At 42.6% G+C, this 11,838-nt stretch overlaps 1 protein-coding gene across 1 annotated transcript in view; it reads left to right on the top strand.

The window, feature by feature from the left end:
• The first annotated feature begins 613 nt into the window (after nucleotides 1–613).
• LOC123511072 (mucin-5AC-like) overlaps nucleotides 614–11,838 on the top strand; it is a 19,779-nt gene continuing 8,554 nt past the window's right edge. The window contains exon 1 of the mRNA XM_045266686.1: nucleotides 614–770. Within this exon, the coding sequence (XP_045122621.1) occupies nucleotides 765–770 (6 nt within the window). The 5' untranslated portion in view covers nucleotides 614–764. The remainder of the gene's footprint in view (nucleotides 771–11,838) is intronic.

Here is an 11,838-nt window from a genome sequence, read left to right as displayed (position 1 = left end):
CACGTGAACGCAACTTTCTACACTAACTGGAAAAGGAATTCTCTTGAGAATCCGATGAATCATCCTTAACCGTTGAAAATAGTCATGGTAAGAACAAATTCTGAATCTCTCTCTCTCTCTCTCTCTCTCTCTCTCTCTCTCAAGTATAGCATGTCATTTAAGTCACCTCGAGTGTATGTCAACATGTTACGTCATCATACACTTGGGCATTGGAGTAACCATTAGGAACCACTCAGGTGTTATGCATCATCCCACCAACAGAGGAATTTGTAGGCTACTATCTGCTATGCAATATCATCATTGTTTGTCACCTCTTGGCCTTTTCGACTCAAGGACGTGATAGTGGTCGTACGTAGTAAGACACGTTCTCTACTTGTACCCGACATCGACAGTATGTCGGTGCCATGTACTTCCATGATACATAAAATATGTCTGTAAATGGTCTTAAATATACACGCACACAGACCAGGTACGTACATGCAGCGCCAATGACATGCATGATGAAAAGATTACCTGTAAAGTTGGAAGAATGAAAGGTTAGACTTGTGTTGTGCTGTTAATGAAGTATGATTGTATATATCAAAAACTGGTAACTAAAGCCCTAGAGAAGTATAGCTAGGTGGGGTTAGCAACACAACACAACACACCGTTGGCAGCAGTATAGTGCGTGTAGTGCGAGACGAGGGTAGCAGTGACCAGTGAGCGACTGACCGACAGACTTGAGTGAAAGTGTTGAGATAAGCACGTTATTTTCAGGTCGCACGATGGTGGTAAAGTACTGACAGTGTTTGTTGTTGTAGTGAGAGATGTATTGAATGAAGTGTTATATAGCTACTTATCATTTCTGTATTTAAATTTCTTGTTAATACGTTAGCGCCACAGGCGTGCAACACTGCAATTCCTGACATTACTTTAAGCAACAGTTTAATATATAGCAGTAATAATGACGCTGGCTTAATATAATCGATCGTCAGTAAAACTTTCTCGTGACGATATCTATTTAACAAGATGTAACTAAAAAGTAGGAGGGAGTTCGAGGGACGCAATAAAGGATTGTGGCGGCGTTGTGGTGGTAGACCGTGGTGGTGGCTGGCCTTGACTGGCCATGGAGGTGCGTTACCGCATGCATGGTCGCGGTGCAGGGTGAGGCGGCAGGTCCAGACAAGTCAAATTAATCACGTCCAAAATATTGGTGGAAGCGCACATGATCATATAGGCAAATACAAACAGTTGTATTGTTTCGAGGCATGAGCTATTCCACTTTATAATGTATATGATTAAGAATTCTTCATGTAAATTGATGCACGTTACCAGCAACCTTGAAATATGAGGGCTAACAGCGCTGCCCAATTGAGGTTGGGGGGCAGGAGCGCGAGAAATGCTGAATTTTTAGGATAATTCTCCAACTTATTATATCCCATGTATGTGTTAATTATTATATTTAGCAGTAACACTGGAAATGTTACAAGGAAACTTTCAAGGTCATTATCAAATTATGATGAAGTATAAGCGTATTTATTGGTCTAATACTGTATTACACACACACACACACACACACACACTGCTGAGTGCCGACGTGGTGTGGCTGTGGCATGAAGAAGCGAATGATTCGTGCGTCTGGCAGGGCAAGTCTTTAACTTCCCGTCTCGTCATGGTGGGACACCTCTTCATGCCACACCGACTAGCAAGTGGCCGTGAATACGCGAAAGGAACGTGAACGGGACGAGATCAAACCGTATGGCCTCCAATATCAATCGTATCTGAATTTCTTTGTGTTGGCCTGGCTCCGGCTATTCTTGTGTGTGTGTGTGTGTGTGTGTGTGTGTGTGTGTGTGTGTTTGTTTACCTAGTTGTATTATTCAGGGTTCGAGCGGGGTTCATAGTGTCCTGTCTCCATACCTCCATTTATCTAGTTTTTCTTTAAAGTTATGCACTCTATGTGGTGTGTGTGTTCAACGGTCGCCTGCTGGTCACCCAGCCAGTCTTCCCACAATTATTTTGTTTTTATTATCATGAGTACATACATACATACTACATACACAAGAAGATATATAATCAATATGATGAAAATTTGGTAATGCATTATATATATCAGAGACAGACAGACATAAAATGATGCAGCACTATGCCACGGTTGATGAAAAATAACGGCACAAACTGCCCCTAACGGCCTCAGCCGTCAAGGACGAATGACCAAATCTATAGGGATGCTGGCTGACTTGCTTGACTTGACACCTTCCTCACACAACTGAGAGGACCCGCGTTCGATTCCTAAGCAGGATGAGATAATTTGGGCTTGTCTGTAATATTCGTACACTTGATCCTATGTGTAGTAGTAGTAGTAGCAGTAGCAGTAGTAGTAGTAGTAGTAGTAGTAGTAGTAGTAGTAGTAGTAGTAGTAGCAGTAGTAGCAGTAGCAGTAGTAGTAATAGCAGTAGTAGCAGTAGTAATAGCAGCAGTAGTAGTAGCAGTAGTAGCAGTAGCAGCAGCAGCAGTAGTAGTAGCAGTAGTAGTAGTAGCAGTAGTAGTAGTAGTAGTAGTAGCAGCAGCAGTAGTAGTAGTAGTAGTAGTAGTAGTAGCAGTAGTAGTAGTAGTAGTAGTAGTAGCAGCAGCAGCAGCAGCAGCAGCAGCAGCAGCAGCAGCAGTAATAGAAGTAGCAGTAATAGTAGTAGTAGTAGTAGTAGAAATGCAATGGTAAAATGCCGGCCAACTGCAGTGTTACTGCACCGCCAGACGCCAGTCCGCCAGACCGCCACCCGTCCCGGCCACCGATCCGCCGTGTGGTGCCGACACATTATTCATTCTTAGCGGTAGGAAGCAGCAGAGTCCCGGCACAGACGCTAGACGGTACAAGCGTCAAGCAGTACCGGAAATGATGCCGGTACATTCAGTCATACCAGTACAGACGCGTCTCGCCGAGCTACCGAGACCGCGCCGACGCGCCAGGGCAGCCAGTCGGTACCAGTGTGGAACGGTACCGAGAGTGAGAATGACTCAAAGTTACCGTCTTACCCATCACCACTCGCCTTGAGCCACCTCCACGCTGTATACAATTGGCTCAGTACCGTTTCGGCTATTCACCGGTACGGAAAATTTTACCGGTACAGTACCGTTAAGGCTGGTACCGGTATCACCGGTACTGGTACCGAACTTGCCCACCAGTCCGTGAACCGCACTGCACTATAGTCCGACACAAATATGAAGGCCGCTGAGGGGAGACCTATCGGGGATTCCCCGGTTGCGGCGTCGCCAAACGTCGCAGTCCCAATTACAGGATTAACACTGAAGTGTGGAGAAACGCCCATCTCTCTCTCTCTCTCTCTCTCTCTCTCTCTCTCTCTCTCTCTCTCTCTCTCTCTCTCTCTCTCTCTCTCTCTCTCTCTTACTACTTCCTCCTGTTTCTTATTACTATATAGTTCTCTCATGCGTGTGTGTGTGTTGTGTGTGTGTGTGTGTGTGTGTGTGTGTGTGTAATCCTGCTTGCGCGAGTCTTTCAACAGTTTACGTATTGGTTCTCCTGTGACGCGGCATACACACACACACACACACACACACACACACACACACACACACACACACACACACACACACACACACACACACACTCTCTCTCTCTCTCTCTCTCTCTCTCTCTCTCTCTCTCTCTCTCTCTCTCTCTCTAATAGACAAGTAGACATGCATCTTTTTTGTTGTTTTATTTTACTCTTTTTCCACACCACCCATGAGGTAAGAGTTAAGGTGCGTTTTTTTTTTTTTATAGAGGTTTTATCCTGTAGGCATAATCCTCTTTCAGCTATTTAATCAGACAGTTCTTCGTCAGAAGTGTCCTCCACATTGACAGTAAAAGAATCCTCTAAGCAGAACTTGTTGACGCTGTAAATAATTAATTTCTCTTGACTATGAAGGTTGCGATGGCGAGTAGCGCGGACGAGATATTCACCTTCCATCCTGAGCGACAGGGAGGGGAGGAGTGACTCGATTTGACCTGGGGATTATCAGCGGTCAGGGAAGTTGACCTCACCCATGTCCAACCTTGAAAAGTAGCAACGCTGGAGAGCAGTGGTGCTACATTTTGTGGTATCTCTACAAAATCATTGTCTTCATTACACTAAAACAATATTCAAAGCTCTCTATACATCCTTATTAGAAATTTTGAGGAATACACTTTTATGACGGTTCATTAAGATGTAAGTTAATAATGAGATCGAAACGTGCTACGATGCTTGGCGACGCCGCAGCCGGGGAATCCCCGTTAGGTCTCCCCCCCTCAGCGGCCTTCATATTTGAGTCGGCAGGCAGGACAAGGCGCTGCCCGTGAGGGACAGTGAGTGGTGGAGATGAAGATACCGATAATAGTGATATCTATAGTAGCGAAGAGAATATTGTGTGTGTAGCCTCTCAGTAATCAGAGGTTAACTATTTAAACATGGTTGAGGACACAAAGTGGACAGTGGAGTGTGGGTGCCTGCTAGTGACACGGACAGCCGCCGCCGAGCAGTCTTTGGCTAACGTAAGTAATATATTGGTGTAACTCATCATTTCACGGTGGTGCCATGTCATAACCTAACGCTGGTAACCTCCAGGACAACATATCAGTGAACTAACACCTGCACATACTTGTAAAAAGCAAATAATTCAAATCTTGAAAACGTAAACAAACCGATCCCCTGACCCGCCGCCTCTCTCTCAGCCATTATCTGCCTCATCTCTCACTCATTACAGGCCAGACAGGTCACAAAGTGGACCCATAGGCCTAATCTTTCGTGTCAGTTGTTGAGATATATCCGCAATTACCTGATTTGTGTGTTATGGAAGCTCAGTGAGAAGAAGCTGGCCTATCCATGACGTCACGAGCCCCAGGCTGTGACGTCATCACTAGCTCCCGCCCAAAATGCCGGTCCCAGATGCTCGACTTCCACTATTATTTATATTTGTCTCAGTTCATTTATTTCGAGTCACAAGTGCCTTTTAAGGGTTTCTAATGATAGTTCGCAATGTTTTACGTGTCTTCCATGCTTGAGTTGAGTGAAGTACGGTGATGTAGAGGGTGTTTATGACTTGAATGGGAGGGCCAAAATACGCTAAAATTTTTACCTCCGCTATCTGTGATTTTTTATTTGAGGTTGTAGCGAAGTATTTGTGTTTTCAAAAGATGGTTTGTCATGAGAAAAGTGTGCAAGGCTCCTGAGAAGTTAAAGATGTGGACTTTAAGAATGATATGTAGTCCTGTTAATATTGTAAACAACGTCATTTTTTAAATATTATATTTTCTAATAGGGCGAGTTGCCAGGTTTTGATATATTGAAATGATAGTCATAATTTTTGAAAAACGTTATCGATTCAGTTGAATGAAATTGGTGGGCTTTGAAATTGTGTTTAAGCAAGTCGAAGTTCTAATAGTTTATTTAGTATATTTTTGAGCTATTTTGATTATTCCTTTTCTCGGCAATGTTTTTGTATTTTAGAAGTTAGTTTCGATTGATAACGAGTCGGAATTTTTATAACAATCGTGTCCAGCTGCCTTTTTGGGAATCCTCATTTTCAAAATGATTTGCGTAACGAATATGTGACGTCATCAAGGGAGGGCCGACCCCCCACCCCCGGCTGGACCCAGGCCGATACCTGGTTCCAGGCCCGAGGTGTGTGTGTGTGTGTGTGTGTGTGTGTGTGTGTGTGTTGCCTTATCTTTCGTTATGAGGGAGCCCACCAGCTGGAACCACTGACACCCAGCTCCCAGCTGGAGGGTGTTGGAGGGGAAGGTGGCTGGCTGTGTGTGTGTGTGTGTGTGTCATTTTCTTTCATGGTACTTAGCGTGTGTGTGTGTGTAATTCACTATGGTCGCCCGGTAGTCACCCAGCCAGCCTTCCCCATTACAGAGCAAGCTCAGAACTCATAGAGCGATCTTCGGATAGGACTGAGAGTGTGTGTGTGTGTAATTCACTATGGTCGCCCGGTAGTCACACAGCCAGCCTTCCCCATTACGGAGCAAGCTCAGAGCTCAGAGCGATCTTCGGATAGGACTGAGTGTGTGTGTGTGTGTGTGTGTGTGTGTGTGTGTGTGTGTGTGTGTGTGCCTGTTATGAGCTCATTATTTATCTTGGGATAGGTCTGAGCTCACCAGCTGGAACCACTGACACCCAGCTACCGGTGTGTGTGTGTGTGTGTGTGTGTGTGTGGAGGTGTGTTGGAGGCTCACCAGCTGGAACCACTGACAAAGTGGCTGTGTGTGTGTGTGTGTGTGTGTCTCGTTATTTCACCGTTCTGTATACGTTTCATCTCTTTATTATCCTAGTCTGTCAACACAAACTGCAAGTAATAGCGTATAGCGAAATGTGTCCTATTTTTAGCGCTTATTGAGCAAGGGGAATCTATTATATGTAGGAAACACATAGCCCGGAGCAAAGCAAGGTGCCTCTATCGCCTCGCCTCGCCTCGCCCCGCCATGTTAACCCCTGCAGTGACATGAAGTGTTTTCATATTTATTCTGGCTATTACTCAATGATTTTATACAGCTTCACAAACTTATGTGGGGATTAAAATAGTGAAAACTGGCCATTAATCTCTGACACCGTAGACCCTTCTTATTGTAAGCAAAATAATCTAATCACACACAAACTATCGTAAAAATTACATTTAAGGGATTAGACTCGACTCACTCAGACGCCCATAACTGAGTGCATGGCGGTAATTCAGTGCTGGAGATCTTAATGACAACAGTGCCCACAGAGATAGATTGAGAGGTTATGGACGACAACAGTAACAACACAGCACCTTGTTTTCTTCACCCGACATGTTTCCACTTTCCATCGTCGTTCGTGGAGTGGCTGGCGAGAACAAATCAAGGTTCCTCGCAATTCTTTTACCTTGATTTTTGGGTTTGATTAGGCGATTTTATTGACATTAGGAAGGGTATATAGAGGTCAGAAGATTAATGGGTGGAGTCTTCACTATTTTAATCCCCGACATAAGTTTCTGAAGCTGTATAAAATCACCAAATAGCAGAATGCATAGGGAAACGCGTCCTGGTACTGAAGGGGTTACGGCAACGCACACCCTAAATAGCTTTGATACTAGTTAACCCCAATGAATAAGTGTATGCAAGTAACTGTGTGTGCTTGAGATTTTACTGAAAACAATGCCTACACATCAAATTGTTTTCACCTATTACATATTTCCATTTGTATCGCTGCACGTGAATCTCTCTCTCTCTCTCTCTCTCTCTCTCTCTCTCTCTCTCTCTCTCTCTCTCTCTCTCTCTCTCTCTCTCTCTCTCTCTCTCTCATAATCCTAATTCAACATTCCTCTTAGCTCTTCACAACAGACAGATGAGAAAGTCGGAGTAATGAGTGGAGAGATTTGGTAAAGCTTCCAGATAGTAAGTACGTGTGTGTGTGTGTGTGTGTGTGTGTGTGTGTTGGTTACCTGGGCAACGCTCCCCAGGTGAACCAAGCTACAGTGGTCGCCTCACTACCCACTCCATTAGTTTAGCTCTCCCGTCTCGTCTCTACCTCACTCATAGTTCACTGGGGTCTCCGTGTCTCCCTGGCTGGCTGGCTGGCGTGTTGCGTTCTTGCCTTGCCTCTCCTCCCTCGCTCCAAGTGCCAAGTGAAGGTAATGTAATATCCCAAACTGTCTTAATCCCTTCTGTACCATGACGCGTTTCCATATCCATTGTGCCTAACTATTTGACGACTTTATACAGCTTCAGAAACTCATGTGGGGGATTAAGATAGTGAAAACTGTGGCCATTAAAATTCTGGACGCCTTATCTCTCTCTCTCTCTCTCTCTCTCTCTCTCTCTCTCTCTCTCTCTCTCTCTCTCTCTCTCTCTCTCTCTCTCTCTCTCTCTCTCTCTCTCTCTCTCACACACACACGTCGTCGCCGTCGCTGAGAGAGACGACTCGTCTCTGGCTGCGTACGGGAAGAAAGAAAATACCTATGGTATTACAGGGCCCAGGTAACTCTAAGTTTGTGTCCGTTAATGTCCTACTGTCTCTTAGTGTTGAAAGTGAGTGATATGGAGAGTGATCCCTGAGAGGGGAGTGTGGACGGTTATCGTTCTGGCCGTAATCAGCTGACAACAACAAAAATGGCGTCCAGGCAAACTAGAGACTTTGAAGGTTTTATTACTACGCCAAAAGGACTGCAGAAACTTGATATAGATGCAAGAATTCAGGCGCTGGAAAGTAAGTTCCTAAGAATTTTGTCAATAGAAGAAAAACTGGATAGAGTTCTAGCCGAGAATGATTCGTTCAAGAAAGAGATCTACTTGTTAACGTTAGCGAATAAAGAGCTATTGAAGGAAAAAGTAGAGATGGAGAAAGAAAACCAACAACTATGGAAACAATGTGAAGAGATGAAGGCTAAACTCATGGAAATGGAGATAAAAATATCCGAAGGGGACTTGAAGAAAGAGGAATGTCTTAATCTAATTGACACCAGGATGAAAGAAGGATGAACATCAGGAGGTACAAAGGTCGTTTAGGGAGATAGTAAAAAAGCAGGAAGAGGAAAATAAAGGGATTACGCAGAGGGAAATGGTAAAGGCTCTAAAGGAAAATGAGTATGTGGTGAGAGATATTGCTGAAAAGAAAAAATGTGTGATCATAATAGGATTGCGGGAGTAAACTAACAGGAACTGGCAGGACAGGAGGGATAAGGAAAATGACAAGATTAAGTCTTTACTGAACAAGATCTCTGTGGAAGAAGAAGACCTATATGCTGAGGTAGAAGAAAGTGTGAGATTGGGAGCTTTTGAGGAAGGCAAGAATAGACCATTAAAATTGAAATTAAAGTCTCAGGTGGCAGCGGAGGCCTTGTTGAGGAGGGCTTGGAAACTTAAGGACTCTGAGGAAACCAAAACAATTTACATAAGAAGAAATATGTCACAAGATGAGAGAATGAAAATGAAGGAGCTAGTATCTGAAGTGAAAGAGAGGTGAAAGGTGAAAGAAGTGGTGGATAAAACAGACGGAATAGGCATTTCATGGAAGAATGAGACTAGGAATGGAATAAAAGTGACTTGCACGAACATAGATGGATTTCTGTCTAAGAGGCTAGAATGTATGGATTACCTAAGAAATAACGAACCGGACATAATGTGTGTAGTGGAAATAAAGCTAGACTGGTTTGTTGTAAAACACTACAAAGTATGGAGAAATGATAGAAAAAATAAAGGAGGTGGTGGTATAATGGTTCTTACTAAGGAAGATCTGATAGTGAAGGAGGTGAACTATAGTAAGAGAAATGAGGAAGTGATAAGTATGCTTATAACAGATGGCAAGAGGGACATTAATATTATAACAGTATACATACCACCCAGAACCAGTGCTTGGGAATATGAACAGTACCAAATGGTGATGAGAAATACTCTAGACAGAATGAAGCAAGAACTCATCAAAAAGGATAGAGTGATGATAGTTGGAGACTTTAATTGCAAAGAAATAGTGTGGGAAGACAACGAAGTGGTGAATGGTGGTGAGTGGGCAGAAGAATTGTTAAAGGTAGCAACAAATAACTTGATGACACAGTGGGTGAGATCACCAACAAGGTGCAGGGGACAAGATGTTGCAGCAAGGTTGGATTTGGTATTTACTAGGGGCATCTCTCTAAAAGAGGAAATTGAACATGAAAGTCCCTTGGGGAAAAGCGATCATGATGTCCTAAGCTTTGAGCTGGATACAGAATTAAGCATGAATAAGATTGTGGAACGCAAGGAGGAAAAATTAAATTATACTAGGGCAAATTATAACCATATAAGGGAGTTCTTTAATGAAATTGACTGGTCCGTGGTATACCAGGAAAGAGATATGCAATTGAAGTATGATAAATTTATGGATTTGTATAACTCTGCTGTGAAAAAGTTTGTGCCATATTACAGAAAGGGGACTTTAAATAATAAACTGGATTAATAGAAATTGTGAAGAAGCAAAAAAGAACAAAGAAAAGGCATGGAAGAAACTTAAGAAAAACAGTGATGTATTATCAAGGGAAGGCTACAAAACAGCAAGGAATAGATATGTTGAAGTAAGGAGAACAGCACAGAAGGAATATGAACAGAGGGTGGTGGAAAACTGTGATAGTGACCCTAAAATGTTTTACAAATTCATAAATGGAAAACTAAATAAAAGGGAGGCAATAGAAAAGGTAAAAAACGGGGAAGAAGTATATGAAGATGCTGGAGGGATAACTGAAATTTTGAACAACTTTTGCAGTGTTTACAAAGGAGGAGCATTTTATGGGAGGAAGGCCTACGGAAATAAAGCAAATGCAGGACATCATGGTTACTAAGGAAGATGTAAGGAAAATTATAAGCAATCTGGATATTAATAAATCAATGGGGCCTGATGGCATATCTGGGAGGTTGCTAAAAGAATGTAAGGATCAATTGTTGAACCCCATATTTGATATTGTGGAAACCTCCATACGAACAGGATTAGTCCCGAAAGAGTGGAAAAGAGCTGACATTGTGCCTATATATAAGAATAGTAGTAGAATGGAACCGCTAAATTATAGACCAGTATCGTTGACTAGTATATTGTGCAAGGTATGTGAAGAAGTAATTAAAGCTAAGTGGAGTGAGTATCTAGAAAGTGAAAACATTCTGAGTGAAAGGCAGTTTGGTTTCAGAAAAGGAAGATCATGTGTATCCAATTTATTATGTTTTTATTCAAGAGTGACTGACATACTACAACATAGAGAGGGATGGGTGGATGCTATTTACCTGGACTTGAGAAAGGCCTTTGATAAAGTACCACACAATAGACTGATGTGGAAACTAAAGATGACTGGAGGAGTAAATGATAAACTAGCAAAATGGATGGAAAATTACTTAATGGGAAGAGAAATGAGAACAGTGGTGAGAGGAAGGAAGTCCAAGTGGAAGAAGGTAACCAGTGGAGTTCCACAAGGGTCAGTGCTGGGTCCCATCATGTTTTTGATTTATGTTAATGATATGCCAGTAGGAATTGACAGTTATATGAACATGTTTGCGGACGATACTAAAATTATGAGGAGAGTAAAGAATGTGGAAGATTGTAACAAGTTACAGGAAGATCTTGATAAAATATATGAATGGAGTAAAGAGTGGCAGATGGAATTTAATATAGACAAGACCTATGTTATGAAAATGGGAAGAAGTAGATACAGACCAAACTGGGATTACAGACTGGGTGATGAGAAAATTAAAGAGACCAATGAGGAGAAAGACTTAGGAGTAACCGTGCAAAACACTTTGTCACCGGAGAAACACATTAACAAGATTTTTTGGAAAACATACAACATGCTTCAAAATATTGGCCTTGCATTCCACTACCTAGATGAAGGAATGATGAAGATATTATGTACCTTAATAAGACCCTAGCTAGAATATGCAGCATGTGTCTGGTCACCGCATATGAAGAAAAATGTGAAGAAGGTAGAAAGGGTACAAAGGCTGGCAACAAGGATGGTACCAGGACTCAGGAGTTAGACTATGAGGAAAGACTGAGGAAGCTGGGGCTGACCACATTAGAAGAGAGAAGAACAAGAGGAGATATGATAACTATGTATAAATTGGTGAACAAGATTGACATACTGGATAGAGAGTTGATAAAGGTGACCACAAGTAATCATCTCCGAGGACATGGAAAAAAGCTAATAAAGGACATCTGTCTAAATGACGTGAGAAAATACAGTTTCCCGCATCGTAGCATTGATAAGTGGAATAAACTGAACAGTCATGTCGTTGACGCGGTGTGTGTCAATCAGATGAAAGAGAGATATGACAGGAATGGACAAGGAGACAGGACACAGAGAGCTTAGCTCGGGCCCTGTAATACACAAATAGGTATTACACAC

Source organism: Portunus trituberculatus, chromosome 31 (assembly GCF_017591435.1).
Source record: "Portunus trituberculatus isolate SZX2019 chromosome 31, ASM1759143v1, whole genome shotgun sequence".
NCBI classification, from domain to species: Eukaryota; Metazoa; Arthropoda; class Malacostraca; order Decapoda; family Portunidae; genus Portunus; species Portunus trituberculatus.
Note: the sequence above shows the minus strand (reverse complement) of the source record. Positions and strands in the feature narration are given on the sequence as shown.